Source organism: Oncorhynchus keta, chromosome 5 (genome assembly GCF_023373465.1).
Source record: "Oncorhynchus keta strain PuntledgeMale-10-30-2019 chromosome 5, Oket_V2, whole genome shotgun sequence".
Lineage (NCBI taxonomy): Eukaryota > Metazoa > Chordata > Actinopteri > Salmoniformes > Salmonidae > Oncorhynchus > Oncorhynchus keta.
Genome location: NC_068425.1, coordinates 11,053,932 through 11,074,518, shown reverse-complemented (window position 1 = coordinate 11,074,518; position 20,587 = coordinate 11,053,932). Strand labels below are relative to the sequence as shown.

General features: G+C 43.2%; 1 protein-coding gene across 4 annotated transcripts in view; it reads left to right on the top strand.

Annotated features, from left to right (window-relative positions):
• LOC118370462 (zinc finger protein 385C-like) overlaps positions 1 to 20,587 on the top strand; it is a 254,826-nt gene that overhangs the window by 219,497 nt on the left and 14,742 nt on the right. For all 4 annotated transcript variants that reach the window (XM_052518699.1, XM_052518702.1, XM_052518701.1 and 1 more), the window contains 2 exons: positions 7,289 to 7,399; positions 15,568 to 15,793. In XM_052518699.1, coding sequence (XP_052374659.1) covers positions 7,289 to 7,399; positions 15,568 to 15,793 — 337 coding nt within the window. The remainder of the gene's footprint in view (positions 1 to 7,288; positions 7,400 to 15,567; positions 15,794 to 20,587) is intronic.

The following is a 20,587-nucleotide window of genomic DNA, read 5'->3' as shown; positions in this document are numbered from 1 at the left end:
CTGTCATTACTGAAAGAGATCATGATACCTCACATCTCAAAATAGGGCTACTTAATGTTAGATCCCTTACTTCAAAGGCAATTATAGTCAATGAACTAATCACTGATCATAATCTTGATGTGATTGGCCTGACTGAAACATGGCTTAAGCCTGATGAATTTACTGTGTTAAATGAGGCCTCACCTCCTGGCTACACTAGTGACCATATCCCCCGTGCATCCCGCAAAGGCGGAGGTGTTGCTAACATTTACGATAGCAAATTTCAATTTACAAAAAAAAAAAAAAAATGACGTTTTCGTCTTTTGAGCTTCTAGTCATGAAATCTATGCAGCCTACTCAATCACTTTTTATAGCTACTGTTTACAGGCCTCCTGGGCCATATACAGCGTTTCTCACTGAGTTCCCTGAATTCCTATCAGACCTTGTAGTCATTGCAGATAATATTCTAATCTTTGGTGACTTTAATATTCACATGGAAAAGTCCACAGACCCACTCCAAAAGGCTTTTGGAGCCATCATCGACTCAGTGGGTTTTGTCCAACATGTCTCTGGACCCACTCACTGTCACAGTCATACGCTGGACCTAGTTTTGTCCCATGGAATAAATGTTGTGGATCTTAATGTTTTTCCTCATAATCCTGGACTATCGGACCACCATTTTATTACGTTTGCAATTGCAACAAATAATCTGCTCAGACCCCAACCAAGGAACATCAAAAGTCGTGCTATAAATTCACAGACAACACAAAGATTCCTTGATGCCCTTCCAGACTCCCTCTGCCTACCCAAGGACGCCAGAGGACAAAAATCCGTTAACCACCTAACTGAGGATCTCAATTTAACCTTGCGCAATACCCTAGATGCAGTTGCACCCCTAAAAACTAAAAAATGTCTCATAAGAAACTAGCTCCCTGGTACACAGAAAATACCCGAGCTCTGAAGCAAGCTTCCAGAAAATTGGAACGGAAATGGCGCCACACCAAACTGGAAGTCTTCCGACTAGCTTGGAAGGACGGTACCCTGCAGTACCGAAGAGCCCTTACTGCTGCTCGATCGTCCTATTTTTCTAACTTAATTGAGGAAAATAAGAACAATCCGAAATTCCTTTTTGATACTGTGGCAAAGCTAACTAAAAAGCAGCATTCCCCAAGAGAGGATGACTTTCACTTTAGCAGTGATAAATTCATGAACTTCTTTGAGGAAAAGATTATGATTATTAGAAAGCAAATTACGGACTCCTCTTTAAACCTGCGTATTCCTCCAAACCTCAGTTGTCCTGAGTCTGCACAACTCTGCCAGGACCTAGGATCAAGAGAGACGCTCAAGTGTTTTAGTACTATATCTCTTGACACAATGATGAAAATAATCATGGCCTCTAAACCTTCAAGCTGTATACTGGACCCTATTCCAACTAAACTACTGAAAGAGCTGCTTCCTGTGCTTGGCCCTCCTATGTTGAACATAATAAACGGCTCTCTATCCACTGGATGTGTACCAAACTCACTAAAAGTGGCAGTAATAAAGCCTCTCTTGAAAAAGCCAAACCTTGACCCAGAAAATATAAAAACTATCGGCCTATATCGAATCTTCCATTCCTCTCAAAGATTTTAGAGAAGGCTGTTGCGCAGCAACTCACTGCCTTCCTGAAGACAAACAATGTATACGAAATGCTTCAGTCTGGTTTTAGACCCCATCATAGCACTGAGACGGCACTTGTGAAGGTGGTAAATGACATTTTAATGGCATCGGACCGAGGCTCTGCATCTGTCCTCGTGCTCCTAGACCTTAGTGCTGCTTTTGATACCATCGATCACCACATTCTTTTGGAGAGATTGGAAACCCAAATTGGTCTACACGGACATGTTCTGGCCTGGTTTAGGTCTTATCTGTCGGAAAGATATCAGTTTGTCTCTGTGAATGGTTTGTCCTCTGACAAATCAACTGTACATTTCGGTGTTCCTCAAGGTTCTGTTTTAGGACCACTATTGTTTTCACTATATATTTTACCTCTTGGGGATGTTATTCGAAAACATAATGTAAACTTTCACTGCTATGCGGATGACACACAGCTGTACATTTCAATGAAACATGGTGAAGCCCCAAAATTGCCCTCGCTAGAAGCATGTGTTTCAGACATAAGGAAGTGGATGGCTGCAAACTTTCTACTATTAAACTCGGACAAAACAGAGATGCTTGTTCTAGGTCCCAAGAAACAAAGAGATCTTCTGTTGAATCTGACAATTAATCTTAATGGTTGTACAGTCGTCTCAAATAAAACTGTGAAGGACCTCGGCGTTACTCTGGACCCTGATCTCTCTTTTGAAGAACATATCAAGACCATTTCGAGGACAGCTTTTTCCATCTACGTAACATTGCAAAAATCAGAAACTTTCTGTCCAAAAATGATGCAGAAAAATTAATCCATGCTTTTGTCACTTCTAGGTTAGACTACTGCAATGCTCTATTTTCCGGCTACCCGGATAAAGCACTAAATAAACTTCAGTTAGTGCTAAATACGGCTGCTAGAATCCTGACTAGAACCAAAAAATTTGATCATATTACTCCAGTGCTAGCCTCTCTACACTGGCTTCCTGTCAAAGCAAGGGCTGATTTCAAGGTTTTACTGCTAACCTACAAAGCATTACATGGGCTTGCTCCTACCTACCTCTCTGATTTGGTCCTGCCGTACATACCTACACGTACGCTACGGTCACAAGACGCAGGCCTCCTAATTGTCCCTAGAATTTCTAAGCAAACAGCTGGAGGCAGGGCTTTCTCCTATAGAGCTCCATTTTTATGGAACGGTCTGCCTACCCATGTCAGAGACGCAAACTCGGTCTCAACCTTTAAGTCTTTACTGAAGACTCATCTCTTCAGTGGGTCATATGATTGAGTGTAGTCTGGCCCAGGAGTGGGAAGGTGAACGGAAAGGCTCTGGAGCAACGAACCGCCCTTGCTGTCTCTGCCTGGCCGGTTCCCCTCTTTCCACTGGGATTCTCTGCCTCTAACCCTGTTACGGGGGCTGAGTCACTGGCTTGCTGGGGCTCTCTCGTGCCGTCCCTGGGGGGGTGCGTCACCTGGGTGGGTTGATTCACTGTTGTGGTCGGCCTGTCTGGGTTGCCCCCCTTGGGTTGTACCGTGGCGGGGATCTTTGTGGGCTATACTCGGCCTTGTCTCAGGATGGTAAGTTGGTGGTTGAAGATATCCCTCTAGTGGTGTGGGGGATGTGCTTTGGCAAAGTGGGTGGGGTTATATCCTTCCTGTTTGGCCCTGTCCGGGGTGTCCTCGGATGGGGCCACAGTGTCTCCTGACCCCTCCTGTCTCAGCCTCCAGTATTTATGCTGCAGTAGTTTATGTGTCGGGGGCTAGGGTCAGTTTGTTATATCTGGAGTACTTCTCCTGTCCTATTCGGTGTCCTGTGTGAATCTAAGTGTGCGTTCTCTAATTCTCTCCTTCTCTCTTTCTTTCTCTCTCTCGGAGGACCTGAGCCCTAGGACCATGTCCCAGGACTACCTGACATGAGGACTCCTTGCTGTCCCCAGTCCACCTGGCCATGCTCCTGCTCCAGTTTCAACTGACCTGAGCCCTAGGACCGTGCCCCAGGACTACCTGACATGAAGGCTCCTTGCTGTCCCCAGTCCACCTGACTGTGCTGCTGCTCCAGTTTCAACTGTTCTGCCTTATTATTATTCGACCATGCTGGTCATTTATGAACATTTGAACATCTTGGTCATGTTCTGTTATAATCTCTACCCGGCACAGCCAGAAGAGGACTGGCCACCCCACATAGCCCGGTTCCTCTCTAGGTTTCTTCCTAGGTTTTGGCCTTTCTAGGGAGTTTTTCCTAGCCACCGTGCTTTTACACCTGCATTGTTTGCTGTTTGGGGTTTTAGGCTGGGTTTCTGTACAGCACTTTGAGATATCAGCTGATGTACGAAGGGCTATATAAATAAATTTGATTTGATTTGATTTGATCACCACTTTATTTTAAGAATGTGAAATGTCCAAATAATGGTAGAGAGAATGATTTATTTCAGCTTTTATTTCTTTCATCACACTCCCTATGGGTCAGAAGTTTACATACACTCAAATAGTATTTGGGAACATTGCCTTTTTAAATTGTTTAACTTGAGTCAAACGTTTCGGGTAGCCTTCCACAAGCTTCCCACAATAAGTAGAATTTTGGCCCATTCCTCCTGACAGAGCTGATGTAACTGAGTCAGGTTTGTAGGCCTCCTTGCTTGCCTTGAGATGTTGCTTCAATATATCCACATAATTTTCCTCCTCATGATGCCATCTATTTTGTGAAGTGCACCAGTCCCTCCTGCAGCAAAGCACCCACACAACATGATGCTGCCACCCCCGTGCTTCACGGTTGGGATGGTGTTCTTCGGCTTGCAAGCCTCCCCATTTTTCCTCCAAACATAACGATGGTCATTATGGCCAAAACGTTCTATTTTTGTTTCATCAGACCAGAGGATATTTCTCCAAAAAGTACGATCTTTGTCCCCATGTGCAGTTGTAAACCGTAGTCTGGCTTTTTTTAATGGTGGATTTGGAGCAGTTGCTTCTTCCTTGCTGAGCGGCCTTTCAGGTTATGTCGACATAGGACTCGGGTTTACTGTGGATATAGATACTTTTGTGCCTATTTCCTCCAGCATCTTTACAGGGTCCTTTGCTGTTGTTCTGGGATTGATTTGCACTTTTTGCAGCAAAGTACGTTCCTCTCCAGGAGACAGAACGCGTCTCCTTCCTGAGCGGTATGACGGCTGCGTGGTCCCATGGTGTTTATACTTGTGTGCTATTGTTTGTTTAGATGAGCGTGGTACCTTCAGGCATTTGGAAATTGCTCCCAAGGATGAACCAGACTTGTGGAGGTCTACAATTATTTTTCTGAGGTCTTGGCTGATTTATTTTGATTTTCCCATGATGTCAAGCAAAGGGGTACTGAGCTTGCCAAAACTATAGTTTGTTAACAAGAAATGTGAGGAGTGGTTGAAAAATGAGTTTTAATGATTCCAACATAAGTGTGTGAAAACTTCCGACTTCAACTGTATGTGTTTCAATTTCTTTGGCCCTTTGTTTACAGTGTGTGTGTGGACAGTGTGTGTGTATGTTCACCCCCTTTTCCCATCTGTGTGAAGCCCTCTCAAGTTCCACGAACTCTAAATGAAACACATGCCTTTTCAGTCTTCTCCAGCCTACTCTTTACACTCTTTCAAAAGGACTGAGAAAAGGAGGATGAGAGGGAGAGGTGAGACACAGAGATCTGTGGTGCTGATTCACACAGTGGAGGGATGGATGGGTACATGTCCTGTATCAGATGGTGGTCTGGGAGCGTGCACGTCTCCTGTATCGGATAGTGGTCTGGGAGTGTGCACGTGTCTTGCATCGGAGGGTGGTCTGGGAGCGTGCACGTGTCTAACCCTGCCTAGCCAATCACAAAGCCAGGGAGTAAACTAGCCAACCAGTCAGAGCAGTAGTAGTAGTAGTAGTAGTAGAGCAGTAGTAGTAGTAGCAGTAGTAGTAACAGCTGCATTATTAATACAACCTGCCTTCCAGCACAGAGAAAAACACACCACAAGAAAACAACAGTATCACCACACTATGAAGTCATCTATGAACCACTACTTCTCTAGCATTCAGCTAGCAGATGTGCTACATAGCCTTACACTTGCCACCAACTCCCTAGAATTCAACCAGCCGTCAAGAGTTAATAACAGCAAATAACACCCACCTCAGACTTCTGGCACAGAATAATTAGCCTATTAGCTATGTTACCTAGCTAATATAACACACAGCAGACCAATACAGCTATGGCATTAATCACTAGGACCCTTCGCCCTCTTCCAGTCTCACCTTTCCTCTTTCCTAGGATACGTCCTAAATGGCACCCTATTCCCAGTTTAGTGCACTACCTGCCCTGGCCAAAAGTAGTGCACTACATAGGGAATAGGGTGGCATATGGGACTCAGCCCGAGACATTCATGTTCTCTGGGGCCCGTTGAGGCAGAGGCACACTTTGTTCGGGGCGTGTGCAGGGGGAAGATGAATGCACCTGTCTCATGAGCTAAATAGACTTCAGTCTCCCCCTGCACCTCCCCTGCACTTCAATCATCGTTTCAGCTGCGGCCCGCCGTGAGATAGCTCCTTTCTGCAGAGGGGGACCGGGGAGAGAGGAAGAGGGCTGGACAATAGGTGCATTTATACCGGCATGTTCAGGATGGCTGCAGGCAAACAATGGCCACATTCTTTCAACTCCCTAAAACAAATAGTTGTGTGCGGCGTACCCTGTGAAGGTGGCCAGGGGGGCACAGTCTGGAGGAGCTCTGATTCCATGACACAGTTCGGAAGGGAAAGGTTAGTTACTCCCCGAGGTAGCAGCACTGCACCGCGTTGTTTAAGGAGCCAGAATAGAGGGGTGTAGGGTTACCCTTGAGGGAACAGCAGGCAAGCAGTGTTGCACAGGGAAGAGGTTGTAAGACAGGTGTGTTTAAGGTTGTTTCTATTCCACACCCCACCACACCTGGCCTTTGAAAACAGATTATTTAGAGTCAACACAGAAACAGAGCTGTTTTCCTTGTGTGTGTGTGTGTGTGTGTGTGTGTGTGTGTGTGTGTGTGTGTGTGTGTGTGTGTGTGTGTGTTTTGAGGGGCAGCCATTGTTTAGGGTTGTGTATCAGACAATAGCCAGTGCCATCCACACACTCAGTGATGCCATGGAAGACATATGTCTGGTTACACTGAGTGTAACATGACTTGCCCAGCACATTGTTCCAACCTAGCCCTCCACAGCCACCCCCCACCTCCCTCTCTGTCCCTGAGGAGAGGACAGCGCGGGGCGAGCCAGACGCCAGGCTGGGGAAGGTCCAGGGTGATTGTTATATTTGATACCGTGCTGAATGAGGGCCACACTGAAATCAGCTGTCATCATGCAATCCAGCCACTAATCAAGCCCAGAGCTGTCACCCTGGCTCTGGCCTCATCAGCTGTGATGGGGAGAGAATATCTTCCCTCCCTCAGGAGTCTGACGGCTTTAGGCACGTAGACAGTAAAACTCATGTGACATATCGTATATATTGTCTGCCCAAAGTCCCTTTCTCTAACTACTTCCCACACTACTGCCCTGGATCAGAGCTCGCATGTATCCTCAGGCTGATTTTAGTTGTATCTCCAATTCTCCATGCAGTTTTGTTGTGGTCAAACCCAGTGGATTTATAGAGTATCAGGGGTCAGAGGTCACGGATGGACTGATAGATTTAGCCCCTGGTCTCCTGTCTGTCCTGCAGATGGACCCGGTGCAGAAGGCGGTGATCAACCACACGTTTGGCGTCCCTCAGCCACTCAAGAAGAAACAGATCATCTCCTGTAACATCTGTCACCTGCGCTTCAACTCCCCGGTAAGAGAGTGGTGTGTGTGTGTGTGTGTGTGTGCGTGCGTGCGTGCGTGTGTGTGTGTGTGCGTGCGTGCGTGCGTGCGTGCGTGGGAGAGAGAGAAAGGAGAGAGAGCGAATAAGGGGGAAGGACAGTGAGTTGCAGACATTAGTTGGTAGATTTGACAGTTAGAATAAATACAGATTTATTTGTTCCTTCCTTCTATCTTCTTTAATGTTTAAGGAAATAAAGCCGTTCCAAATGACCTCTTATCATCCTGACTGACTCACAGCAGCTTACGTATCTGTGGCGGCTGATAGGGAGTCCAGTCGGGCTCTAAGCGTGCATGTGTGTGTATGTGTGTGTATCCACGCGCTCGTGAGCACGTCTGTTCCTCTGTGTGAAATGTTCTTATTATTAAATCGTTAGGTATTCATTTGCTTTTCTGTATTTCTGGATATCTGAAGTGTGTGTGTGTCTGTGTCTGTGTCTGTTGTAGGTTGTTTTGGTGCGAGGGATTAGACAGCAGGGAAAGCTTCCATTTATCAGCAAAGAGCAGACACAATCACGAGCCCAGGCAGGAGCCCACATTCTCAACTCCTCTTTTGATTTCTCCCATTCCTGCCACCTCAAACACACACACACACACACACACACACACACACACACACACACACACACACACACACACACACACACACACACACACACACACACACACACACACACACACACACACACACACACACACACACACACACACACACACACACACACACAATCACATAAACAAACAACCAATCAAATTGAATGTCTTAAACATACAAACACCTAAGAGTTGGGCAAAGGCTGATTTAAAATAACATTTTAAAAAACCTCTCTTTCTCCCTGTCCCTCTCTCTCCCACATACACACAGAGGAACACACAAATACTGTTTCACACACACACATCCTCTTGAGACTTGATCTTCAAAGAGGAGCAGAGACACAGAAGAGGGTGAGCTGGGCTGAGGGGGAAAGGAAAGCAGAGCAGACACTGGCAGGTGTTTTCTCCAGGCTTCACACGGTAGAGCAAATCCCATTCCCATCCTCCCTCCACACAGCGCCAGCTACAGTTGGAGAGAGGTGTCAGGTCTGGGGGTTTGAGGGGGGATGAGAAGGCAGGGGGACACTGAGCTTTAACTTCTTATGGCTGCAATCCCGTTAACGGGATAATTGTCATCAACAACCGCTGAATTGCATAGCGCCACATCCAAATAATATTACTAAAAATATTTATATTCATGAAATCACAAGTGCAATATAGCAAAACACAGCTTAGCCTTTTGTTAATCCACCTGTCATGTCCGATTTTGAAAATATGCTTTACAGCGAAAGCTAGTATCAAAGTAGCTTGGTCACGAAATCAGAAAAGCAATCAAATTAATCGTTTACCTTTGATGCTCTTCGGATGTTTTCACTCACGAGACTCCCAGTTACACAATAAATGTTCCTTTTGTTCCATAAAGATTATTTTTATATCCAAAATACCTCAGTTTGTTTGGTGAGTTATGTTCAGAAATCCACAGGAAAGAGTGGTCCCGACAACGCAGACGAAAATTCCAAATAGTATCCGTAATGTCCACAGAAACATGTCAAACGTTTTTTATAATCAATCCTCAGGTTGTTTTTAAAATATATAATCAATAATATATCAACCGCATCTGCCTTTTTCAGTAGGAGAGGGAAAGGCAATGGCTGCCCAAACTCTGTTGCGCGAGCAAAACTCATGCGAACACCTGACGGGATGTTATCTTTCTGGCTCATTTTTCAAAATAAAAGCCTGAAACTATGTCTGAAGTCTGTTGACACCTTGAGGAAGTGATAGGAAAAGGAATCTGGTTGATATCCCTTTAAATGGAAGAAAAGCAGGCTATGGAACACTATGGAGCCACTTCCTGGTTTGATATTCCTCACGGTTTCGCCTGCAATATCAGTTCTGTTATACTCACAGACAATATTTTGACAGTTTTGGAAACTTTAGAGTGTTTTCTATCCAATACTAATAATAATATGCATATATTAGCAAATGAGACTGAGGAGCTGGCCGTTTACTCTGGGTACCTTTTCATCCAAGCTACTCAATACTGCCCCTGCAGCCATAATTAAACAGCCTATTAACTCCCCATCCCGCATGAGGGAGCGTAATCATCGCCTGACACTAATTTGCATAACGCAATGGACATAAATATTCCTAGAAAATATTCCTATTCATGAAAATCACAAATTCAATATATTGAGACACAGCTTATCATTTTGTTAATCACCCTGTCATCTCAGATTTTCAAAATATGCTTTACAGCCAAAGCTAGACAAGCATTTGTGTAAGTTTATCGATAGCCTAGCATAGCATTTTGTCCAGCTAGCAGCAGGTAACTTGGTCACGGAAATCAGAAAAGCAATCAAATTAAATTGTTTACCTTTGATGAGCTTTGGATGTTTTCACTCACGAGACTCCCAGTTAGATAGCAAATGTTCCTTTTTTCCAAAAATATTATTTTTGTAGGCGAAATAGCTCCGTTTGTTCTTCACGTTTGGCTGAGAAATCGCCCGGAAATTGCAGTCACGAAAACGGCTAAAAATATTCCAAATTAGCTCCATAATATCGACAGAAACATGGCAAACGTTGTTTATAATCAATCCTCAAGGTGTTTTTCAAATATCTATTCGATAATATATCCATCGGGACAATTCGTTTTTCAGTAGGACCGATTGGAGTAATGGCTACCCCTGTATTTTACGCGAGAATCTCTCTGGGAGCATCAGGTGACCACTTGCGCAATGTAGCCACTTACGGGTATTCTTCAACATAAATCGTAAAACTACGTCACAATGCTGTAGACACCTTCGGGAATACGGAGAAAGAGTAATCTGGTAAGATTACGAGTAAAGAGTAATGCTCAATAGGGACGCATTGGAACGCAGCGCTTTCAAAACATGAGGCACTTCCGGATTGGATTTTTCTCAGGCTTTCGCCTGCAACATCAGTTCTGTTATACTCACAGACAATATTTATACAGTTTTGGAAACGTTAGAGTGTTTTCTATCCTAAGCTGTCAATTATATGCATATTCTAACATCTTGTCCTGACAAAATATCCAGTTTACTATGGGAACTTTTTTTTCTCCAAAAATTAAAATACTGCCCCCTAGTCACAACAGAAGGAAGGAGGAAAACTTCCTCAGTCAAACTGTAAATAAACTTCAGATGGAAAATGAGGAGATGTCTATATAAGTATTTATTTACAGTATATTGTATACTATTTATTATTATATATTGTTTATTAGCTCCACGCTCTGTAATGTTTATTTGAAATATAAAGAATATTTATTAACGTACATTCGATGTTGCACATGGAATATTCAGACAGTGATCTAGACAGAGGCCTTATTTAAAGAACGTGTCATAAGAAGAATTTATTCCACTTCTATAGCGCTTTTCATTGCAGAAAGAGTCTCAAAGCCTGCATTCATGTCTGGTAGTGTGACGTGACAGTCAGTGCCTTTAAAATGCTAAGTGCTCATGCTAATGTTCATTTCACACTCCCTGTGTCTCCCTGTCTCTCCGTGTGTCGTGTACTGTATGGCTCGGAGTTGGACTGGAGAGCGGAGAACGTACGGGGGCTGAAAGAGAGCAGAGCTGATTTGTCACAGCACAATAATCTCATAAGCATTTTCACGGCCGATCAGTCAGACGACATGGTGAAATATTATAGTCCAAGTAGTGTTTATAGAAGTGTTGATGGCTGTTGGTGGTTTATTTATAGCCAGAGCTCCCGACACAGAACAGTAGGTACATCATTTGTTTTGTTAATACTGTACACAGTGGACATATTCAACTGCATATAGCCAAAGACCATGGTTCTGATGGATCTGAGTTGCCTTGGTTTTTACTTTTACCCACATTGCTTTGTTGTTGTTGTTGTCGTGTGTGTGTGTGTGTGTGTGTGTGTGTGTGTGTGTGTGTGTGTGTGTGTGTGTGTGTGTGTGTGTGTGTGTGTGTGTGTGTGTGTGTGTGTGTGTGTGTGTGTGTGTGTGTGTGTGTGTGTGTGTGTGTGTGTGTGTGTGTGTGTGTGTGTGTGTGTGTGTGTGTGTGTCGCGCGCGCGTGCAGTACCTTGGCTATTAAGGTTATTATGGAGGCTGAGGCAGTTGAGAAAAGATACAAAACCAAGAGAAGCATCAGTGTGTTGTATTCATTCTAATGAGAAGGTCTCATTGTGTGAGAGAAGCTTAATTGAACAGGGTGAGTCACTTCCACGCTTCTCTCTATCACTTAGGATTCCTTCATTGGCTTGCCCATCAAAGTAGAACCCACTCTTTCTCTTCTTTCTAATTTATTCCCCACAATTCATTTCAGGTCTATTTGCGGCTTGGATTATTGTCTGACTTATTTGCATTTATATGGCGAGATAGGAAATTCTTCGAATTCTAAAGAGGAGCTGGATAGAGAGACGGCTGTGAGGTCATAATTATGAGGTCATGACAGAGCAGAACACACAGACAGCCAGAGTGAGGAGTGCATTTACTTGATCAATTCTGAGCTAACTATTTGTCTTGCTGTTTGTGCAGTAGCCTTGATATTTCACAGTCACCATGGTTTCAGCCAATCAGCACCCAGGAGCGAAAATATTTTCAGTTTTTTTTGTTTGGTGCAATTTTCACAAGTATATGGTTAATTTTCATAACTCTTAGATCAAAGCTCAAAACAGATCGTCAAAAAGGCAGTTGTTTCAAACTCTAAACACATTTTCAACTGACTAAGAAAACACACGAATTCATACAGTCACTTTGTCACCAATCTTTTAATCAGTGTTTCATCTAGAAATACATGTATCAAATTTCAATACATCTATATATAAAGTAATTTCACAATGCAAAGCTCACATTACTTTTGATATGTTTCTCTTCTCTTTTGTAAAAATATATTTGACTATTACTTAATCCGATTGGTAAACCTATAGATTTGACATGTATACTGGTTTTTCTGCTACAGATTTAGAAAACTATCAATAAAATGTGTCTGTAAAGTAGAAACATAAAATGTATGATATATACTCGAATGTACTGCTTTGATGATGACTATTACGATTTCACTTCACAGTAAGTTGAAAATAAATCTGATCCAGTATTGACAAGATCAAGAGAAATACGGTTTGTAACGAATCAAATCAAAGTGTATTGGTCGCACATATAAGTACACATATAAGTACACATATAAGTACACATATAAGTACACATATAAGTACACATATAAGCAGATGGTACAGCAGGTACAGTGAAATAATTGTGTTTCTAGCTCCTGCAGGGCAGGAATACATTTATCAATACAATACCAATACGTAAATCACCCTGAATGTCCAAAACAAGAAAGAAATGCATCCCCAGAATGAAGTTGCTCTGGTCTTTTTGACACTGGCTGACACAGTTCTGTAATACCTTAATATATGCCATTTATCCAAAGTGACAAAAGTCCACACATTTTGGTATGTGTCCCCAGTGGGAATCGAACCCAAAACTCTGGTATTGCTAGTGCCACGCGCTTATGAACTGAGCCATGTCCAGGAACACTACAATACATGTGTAAAATACAATACTGTAAAGTACAATACATGATTACAATACAGGTGGAAGATGTATGATTGTTATCCCCATAAGCGTACCACCCTCCTTCAGGGCATCGGTGAGACATGAAATAACATCAACCCAGTCCTATGTCTGGCTTGGATTCACCATACCGAAAGGTTTTTCCCCAAGTGCATGAATAATAAGGATATTTACTGCGATTTCGATGGCCAAATGCTCAAGACAGGCGTGATGCAAACTAGTACCTGTTAAACATGATTTCGATGGCCAAATGCTCAAGACAGGCGTGATGCAAACTAGTACCTGTTAAACATGATTTCGATGGCCAAATGCTCAAGACAGGCGTGATGCAAACTAGTACCTGTTAAACATGATGTTTATGTCATTTGTTACATTGTGAAAGATGTCTTTAATGATCACACCGTTGATCACACATTATGGGATATCAATTATGGAAATGTGATGTTCAGTCACTTTTAATGGGTAGTACAAGTGTATTGCCTCATGTGAAAACAGTGTAATGTACTGTAATTTACAGTACCGTAGCATCTACATTCAAATAGTAATTTTGAAACGTTTATCTTACATTTTTGCTATTGCTAACTGGTTGTTAAAATAACTACATTGAGAAGATATCATTATGTTGTGTTTTGGTGATTAAACTAATGTACTCATTATATTTCACAGTAAACTTATATGTTGTATCAATGGTTATGTGGTGAAAGACGTCTGCAAACCAAATTAATGCATATTGAAAGGTTTTGAATGTTAGACTGGCCTCTGTTAGAAGTGTTACCAGTTGGGAGTTTTGTACTAAGAGTTTTGACAATTCACCACAAACTTGAGAAAATTGTACCAAACTGTATTCTTACAGTAATGAACATTAGTCTAGATGAAAGCTTGAACTACTGACACCACTCCACCCAGAACTAATGCAGTTTGTCAAAACAAACATAATTTGATTTATGGTTGTAATGGGTCCTATGTGTAGCTTGTGTAGCAAGTCAGGCGCAGGACAGCAGACATGAGTAATCAACGTACTTTTACTCAAAATTTCAAACATACAAAGTAACAAATACACGCACACCATGACAGACCGAAAATACAACAAACAATCACTCACAAAAAAACATGGGGGAACAGAGGGTTAAATAATGAAACAGTCATTTTGGGATTGAAATCAGGTGTGTAAAACAAAGACAAAACAAATGGAAAATAAAAAGTGGATCGTTGGTGGCTAGAAGGCCGGTGACGTCGACCGCCGCCCAAACAATGAGAGGGACCGACTTCGGCGGAAGTCGTGAAAATGGTGTGGTTCTGTTTGAGAGAGAGAGAGTCTGTCTGTGGGGGGTATGTATGTGTTTGTGGGGGTATGTAATGCCTTGTTAATAATGAAACAATAATTTATCCTTCTTTGTAGTCATCCATCACTCCAACGAGGCTGAGGTGGTACTAATACAGGTCTCAGCTCAAAGCCTGTTTACATTTTAACGAGAGAAGTCTTCATCGATTCATCTGCTATTTCTATTTGTTCTGATAGCGGGGGATTTTCTCATGGATTGAGCTGGGTCATGAGAATTATTTAAATGTGAAGGTAAAATGTGCTGCGGAGTGTGTATGCCCATTTTGGAGAATGTATGTGTGTGTTTTGAGTGTGTCTGAGAATGTGACAGAATGTGTGTGTTCTCTACTGGGTGTGTGTGCAGTTAATTTGTGTATGCACGTGTGTACAGTACGCTTGGTATGTAGTGTGTTGTGTTTGTGTGGTGTGTGTGTCTGTGCGGTCTGCAGGGTCTGTCTCAGCGTGCCTATTTAGTATTCTGATTTAGAGATAGAATCCTGTCTCTTTTTGCACATTCCACATGCAATTATACCTCTGGCCTCCCACTGTGCCAGTGCTCTTATCAGGTAGGAACAGACTCTCTCCTTCACACAGGCAGCAGTGTGTGTTTGTGTGTGTGTGTGTGTGTGTGTGTGTGTGTGTGTGTGTGTGTGTGTGTGTGTGTGTGTGTGTGTGTGTGTGTGTGTGTGTGTGTGTGTGTGTGTGTGTGTGTGTGTGTGTGTGTGTGTGTGCGCATGTGTCAGACCTGGGTTCAAATATGTATTTGAATATTTGTTATTTAAATAATTATTTTCTGTGTATTTTAATATTTTCAAATAATGTGGCCTGAATCAACTACTTCCATTTAAAAGTATTTTCAAATAATGTTCAAAATAACCTATTACAAATGCCTGGGTTAAATGCATGGAAGTGCATTTGAGTCAGTGTATTGGAGTATTTTCAAATACTTTCCATGATATTTCTAAATACATTCCAATTTTCAACTACTTGTCTTTTCAAATAAAAAATATCTGAATATTCACATCCAAGTGTCTTTGGAAGTAATTGAAATGTCCTAAATAGTATTTGAACCCAGGTCTTGTGTGTGTAAAGATGAAAATGTCATCTCTACTTTTGCAGAGGTACTGTATATTTGAGTGTTTTCAATGCGCATGTCTTACAGCAGTTTATGGATAAGTGCTACTGCTAACCTTCCTGTGGTGTTTCTGCTCTCTGTGGGGTCCCTTCCAGAACCAGGCAGAGGCGCACTATAAGGGGCATAAACATGCCCGGAAGCTGAAAGCCATGGAGACCCAGAAGAACCGTCAGCGTCGACTTGGGGAAGCTACGACCACAGGCAAGGAGAGAGACCGGGAACGAGAACGGGACAGGGAGAGGGCTAAGACTGCTGCAACTGTTACACTTCCCACTGAGACCCTCCCCGCACTCATGGACACAGGCCCGATGGAGGCAACGAGTAAGTTAACTGAGAGGGAGAAAAGGGAAAAACAGAAACCTATCTATATTCACTCTGTGTAGTTGATCGTTCTTTCAAATTTTCTCTCCTTTTTCTGTATATTTTTTTCTGCTTTTCCCCTTTAGTCTTCTCCATCCTACCTCTTATCCATCTACTTTCTTTCCATCACTTTCCACCCCTAATCCCTCTTTCTTCCTTTCATCTGTCTCCTCTCCTCCCATTTCTCTCCGGTCCTCCCATCTTCCTCCTCTATCCCTCTCCCTTCATCTCATCTCTTTCCCTCTTTCCCTCCATCACTCTCTCATCTCTTCCGGTACTTTGTCATTATTATTTCTTGATGCTATCCTGTCTGTCCCCCCCCCCCTCTCTCTCTCCCCTGTGTTATTTAATGTCTGCTGTTTAAAGTTTAACAACAGGAGGGCCTGTCCCACACATACCCATGTTCCTGATCATGGTGTATGAGAGGATAGGACGGCGGTGCCTCCAAACATCCAATCGTAACCCCCAGTGGTCCCCAGGTCCCTCCCAGCTGGGCCTTATATCCAATCTGTCCCCTGTGGTGGTGGATGGTGGCTCTGAGCCTGGGGGATTGTTTGCTTACCCCCAACTTTCTCAATTTACTTTCCCTGCACCCTTCCACTCTGTTTGCCATGCTTGTAGAGAAAGGCCTGGTCCCTGTACAGGAGTTCCTAAAGAGTTCTGTGAAGTCAAGGAATGATCTGACTGCAGCACACTTGTATGTGTCCCAAATGGCACCCTATTCTCTATGTAGTGCACTCTTTTTGACCGGTCAAAAGTAGCACACCACAGAGGGAATAGGGTGCTATTTGGGACGCAGGCATACTGTTTGTGACATGAGAGAAATCCCCCACAATGGACCTGACTAGACTATGGATGTATCTCCTGAGTCTGGGACCAATACAATGAAATGTAGCGGTAGTCTTTAGATGAAGCCAGTAGAGAGCATCCATTACATTACATGATTGATCTCATTTAGGATCAGGAGCCCTGTTTATCCATCTGCAGCGATGGGACTCGAAGGATCTGTCTGACAGACTAGTTTCCTCCTATATCCTGTATATCGCTCCATCATCCCTCCCTCCCTCCATCTATCCCTCCATCACTCTGGCCTGAAAAATATTACTGCAAGACCTGAATTTCAAACTAATTTCTTTCTGATGCTAGAGGGAATATTAGTGAGAAGAGATAGGAAGGTATCAGGGTGAAGTGAGGTGTGGGTTGGGAGAGAGTCTACACTTTCCTTTCCCCCAGCACTCACTGACTGACTCACTCTCTCTCTCCGAGAGGAGAAACTGGACAAAGGACTGGGAGCAAGATAACGCTCTCTCTCATCAAATCTCATTTTAATATTCTGTCGTCGTAGAGCAAGGTCTGAAAGGGGGGATGCAGCGGCTGGGACGAAAAGAGTAGAAAATGAGAGATAAGATGAAATGAAAGGTAGAGTGAGAGATGGGGTAGAGGAGAGGGGGAGCAAGAGAGGCGGTGGAAAGAGAAAGTAGATAAGCTGTGCCTATTTTATGTTGTAAATCATTTTACAGTTCTGAGGCAATTTTGCAAGGAGGTACGCTCTTTAATAAGCCACATTGTGTGATTGGCCCGATGTGAAATTGAAATGCAGCAGAGCGAGCCAGCGGCGGCGAGCGCTACAATGCCAAGCTGTAATTGGAGAACACTCAAAATTAACACTGAAATTATCTCTGTCTGTCATCAAACTCAGCATGGCAGGTGCCAATCTGTCCATAATGCCCATGTTGTCGCCCATTGGGAACCAATCAAGGGCTAGATTCCATCATATCCACACTAGCCGACTAGCCGAGTCGCATTAGCAGCTGTGTTACAAGTTAGAACATTGGCATGTGTCATGTAATCTACACCTCGATTAGGCTGATATAAATGATTATTATTATTTTATTGAATGATTTTCCATTTGAGAAGAGAGCGCGAGAGAGAGCGCGAGAGAGAGCGAGAGATCGGCATACTGGTGCCTAGAGACACTGGGCCGGCCGGCATCGTCAATGACAACCATCAATCACCTCAGCGTTTGATTGACTCTTTTGTTGAAGCTGTCTCCAAGGGGAACAGAACTCAGACGCCTCTGTAATGATGAAATATAGTGTGGATTTCCCTTGAGGAAGTTGTCCATTTTCTTTAAGAGTGTCACGGACTAGTGATTCTAGATAAGCTGGTGTGTGTGTGTGTGTGTGTGTGTGTGTGTGTGTGTGTGTGTGTGTGTGTGTGTGTGTGTGTGTGTGTGTGTGTGTGTGTGTGTGTGTGTGTGTGTGTGTGTGTGTGTGTGTGTGTGTGTGTGTGTGTGTGTGTGTGTGTGTGTGTGTGTGTGTGTGTGCGTGCGTACACACTGCTGGTTTAATGAACATGGTTGTGAGGGCTCACCACTACTCCGCTAGTGTGTGAGCTTGTTTAACAGTCTTCTAATCAGAATATTAATATAGCTACTAGCTCTATGACAACAGTCAGCTCTGTCATGTAGTCAATACTCTCTGACTCTACAGTTTACAGATACAGTATTCAGATACTGCACGGTTTACAGTCTGAGCCCTACACACTGATTTAATTGGACTGTTCTGCCTTTCCATGGTCAAATAAACGAATGACTCGCAACAAGACATCGATTTGAACATCGATTCTTTGCAGGAGAGGGATTTGTAGCCCTCCACTCCTCAGACAGTGTGGGGCTCTTCCCTGCCAATACACTGGCCTTAGAGCTGACAGCCAGCGTTGGGGTGACAGTCACTAAAAGTCAGGGAACATTTGGAATGAGTGAGGAGGACACTGACTGACAGAAGGTGTTGTCCAAAGGCAATCCTTCTGCTTACCCAAAGATGTATCTGTGTCGTGCTACTCTGCAACATCACTGCCATGGTCGTTTTCTCTTTTTAAGACATTTGAGGTCTAAGACGTAAGGATACTATTTGATTTTGAGTTGTTGGACAATTCAAAGTCATGCTGGATCATGTTTTATATCTATCTGTATAATGTGCACCAATGTGGGAAGAACTTACCAGAAGTTCCTACAGAGTTAGTCCTTACACAGTATTTATAGAGCCCCTCAGTGGAGGTGTTGTAATACCCATAAAGCCTGGTGGTCAAACAGGGAAATGGTTACAATCATTTTTCCACCATTCATTTTCCCATAGGGAATTTTAGAAACACTTCAAATAAGCGCTGTGTTTCGTGTAGACTTACCCTGACGTGACGTTTTGATAACCATGTAAATCTCTCACGGACAAGGGGACATAACGCCTTGTATTCAGGACATAAAGTTAATTTCTTTGCCACTTTGCAGTTTTACTTTAGTGCCTTATTGCAAACAGGATGCATGTTTTGGAATATTTTTTATTCTATACAGGCTTTCTTCTTTTCACTCTGTCATTTAGTATTGTGGAGTAACTACAATTTTGTTGATCCCTCCTCAGTTTTCTCCGATCACAGCCATTAAACTCTGTAACTGTTTTAATGTCACCATTGGATTCCTGGTGAAATCTCTGAGCGGTTTCCTTCCTCTCCGGCAACTTAGTTAGGAAGGACGCCTGCATCTTTGTAGTAACTGGAATGGGACCTTACAGAGATGAGGTAGTCATAAAAAAATAATGTTAAAGACTATTATTGCACACAGAGTGAATCCATGCAACTTATTATGTGACTTGTTAAGCACATTTTTACTCCAGAGCTTATTTAGGCTTGTGTGGAAGTACCACCAGAGGGCAGGCTGGACTCACGGATAGTAGCCCAGCTAGGCATGTGAGTCAAGGGGACCTGAGGCAATTAAGCACAGCTGATGGTACTAATGACCTATTATCTTTTCCCTACAAGAGAGAGGAGGGAAACAGCAAGAAGGAGGATAAACCTATCTCTGGAAGATGGCTACCAAGAGAGAGAAGCTAACCATGAAGAACCATTAAGACGGTGACAAACCCGTGACTTTTGTTGTAGTTTAATGATAATCGTATCGTGTTCCTGTTTCATCTCGAGAAGATCTATGTTTTTCCTTGGGAGATTTTCATTATGTTGGAGTGTTTGTATTGACCAAAATGACTTGGTCCGTTCACACTTGCCATAACAAAGCTGTTGAATACTTATTGACTCAAGACTTTTGAACTTTTCATTTTTAGTGAATTTGTAAACATATTGCAAAAAGTTATTCAACTTAGAGACGATGGGGTATTGTGACACAATCTCAATTTAATCCATTTTAAATTCAGTCTGTAACACTACAACATGTGGAAAAAGTCAAGGGTGTGAATACTTTTTCTTTAAGTGAACACCGATACGATATCTTAAACATTCTTGCTCAGAATAAAACCCTTCGTGAGTTTAAGGCGTCTGAGGAGGGACTAATTCCCCCAATCCTCTGTCCTCCTCTCTGGGCCTCCTGCTAAATCCATTGATCGCTATCCATCCCCTCCAGAGTCTTCTCAGGTGGCCCGATCTTTGTCTTTCACATAAGCCCAGGATCATACCAATCCCCTGCTGGAGGGGGGACCTGAATCTCCCAGGGTTCAGTCTCGCATTACATTACAGAGAGGAAGGATTATCTAATCTCAGCCTTCTCGGGTTCCTTCTCCTCCGGAAGGAGAACGATAAGGAAGAGTCCTTATCTCCATGATGAATTTACTCTGGGACTTAGAAGAGAAAATCAATGGGGCCAGTAGGATTGTGGAGGGTGTTTGAGAGCGTGCTTCAGTTCGGCTGGCGCCTATCTGAACTCGACTAGCCGAACCGACCGAGTGTGCTCGCAAACTCCCTTAAAAGACC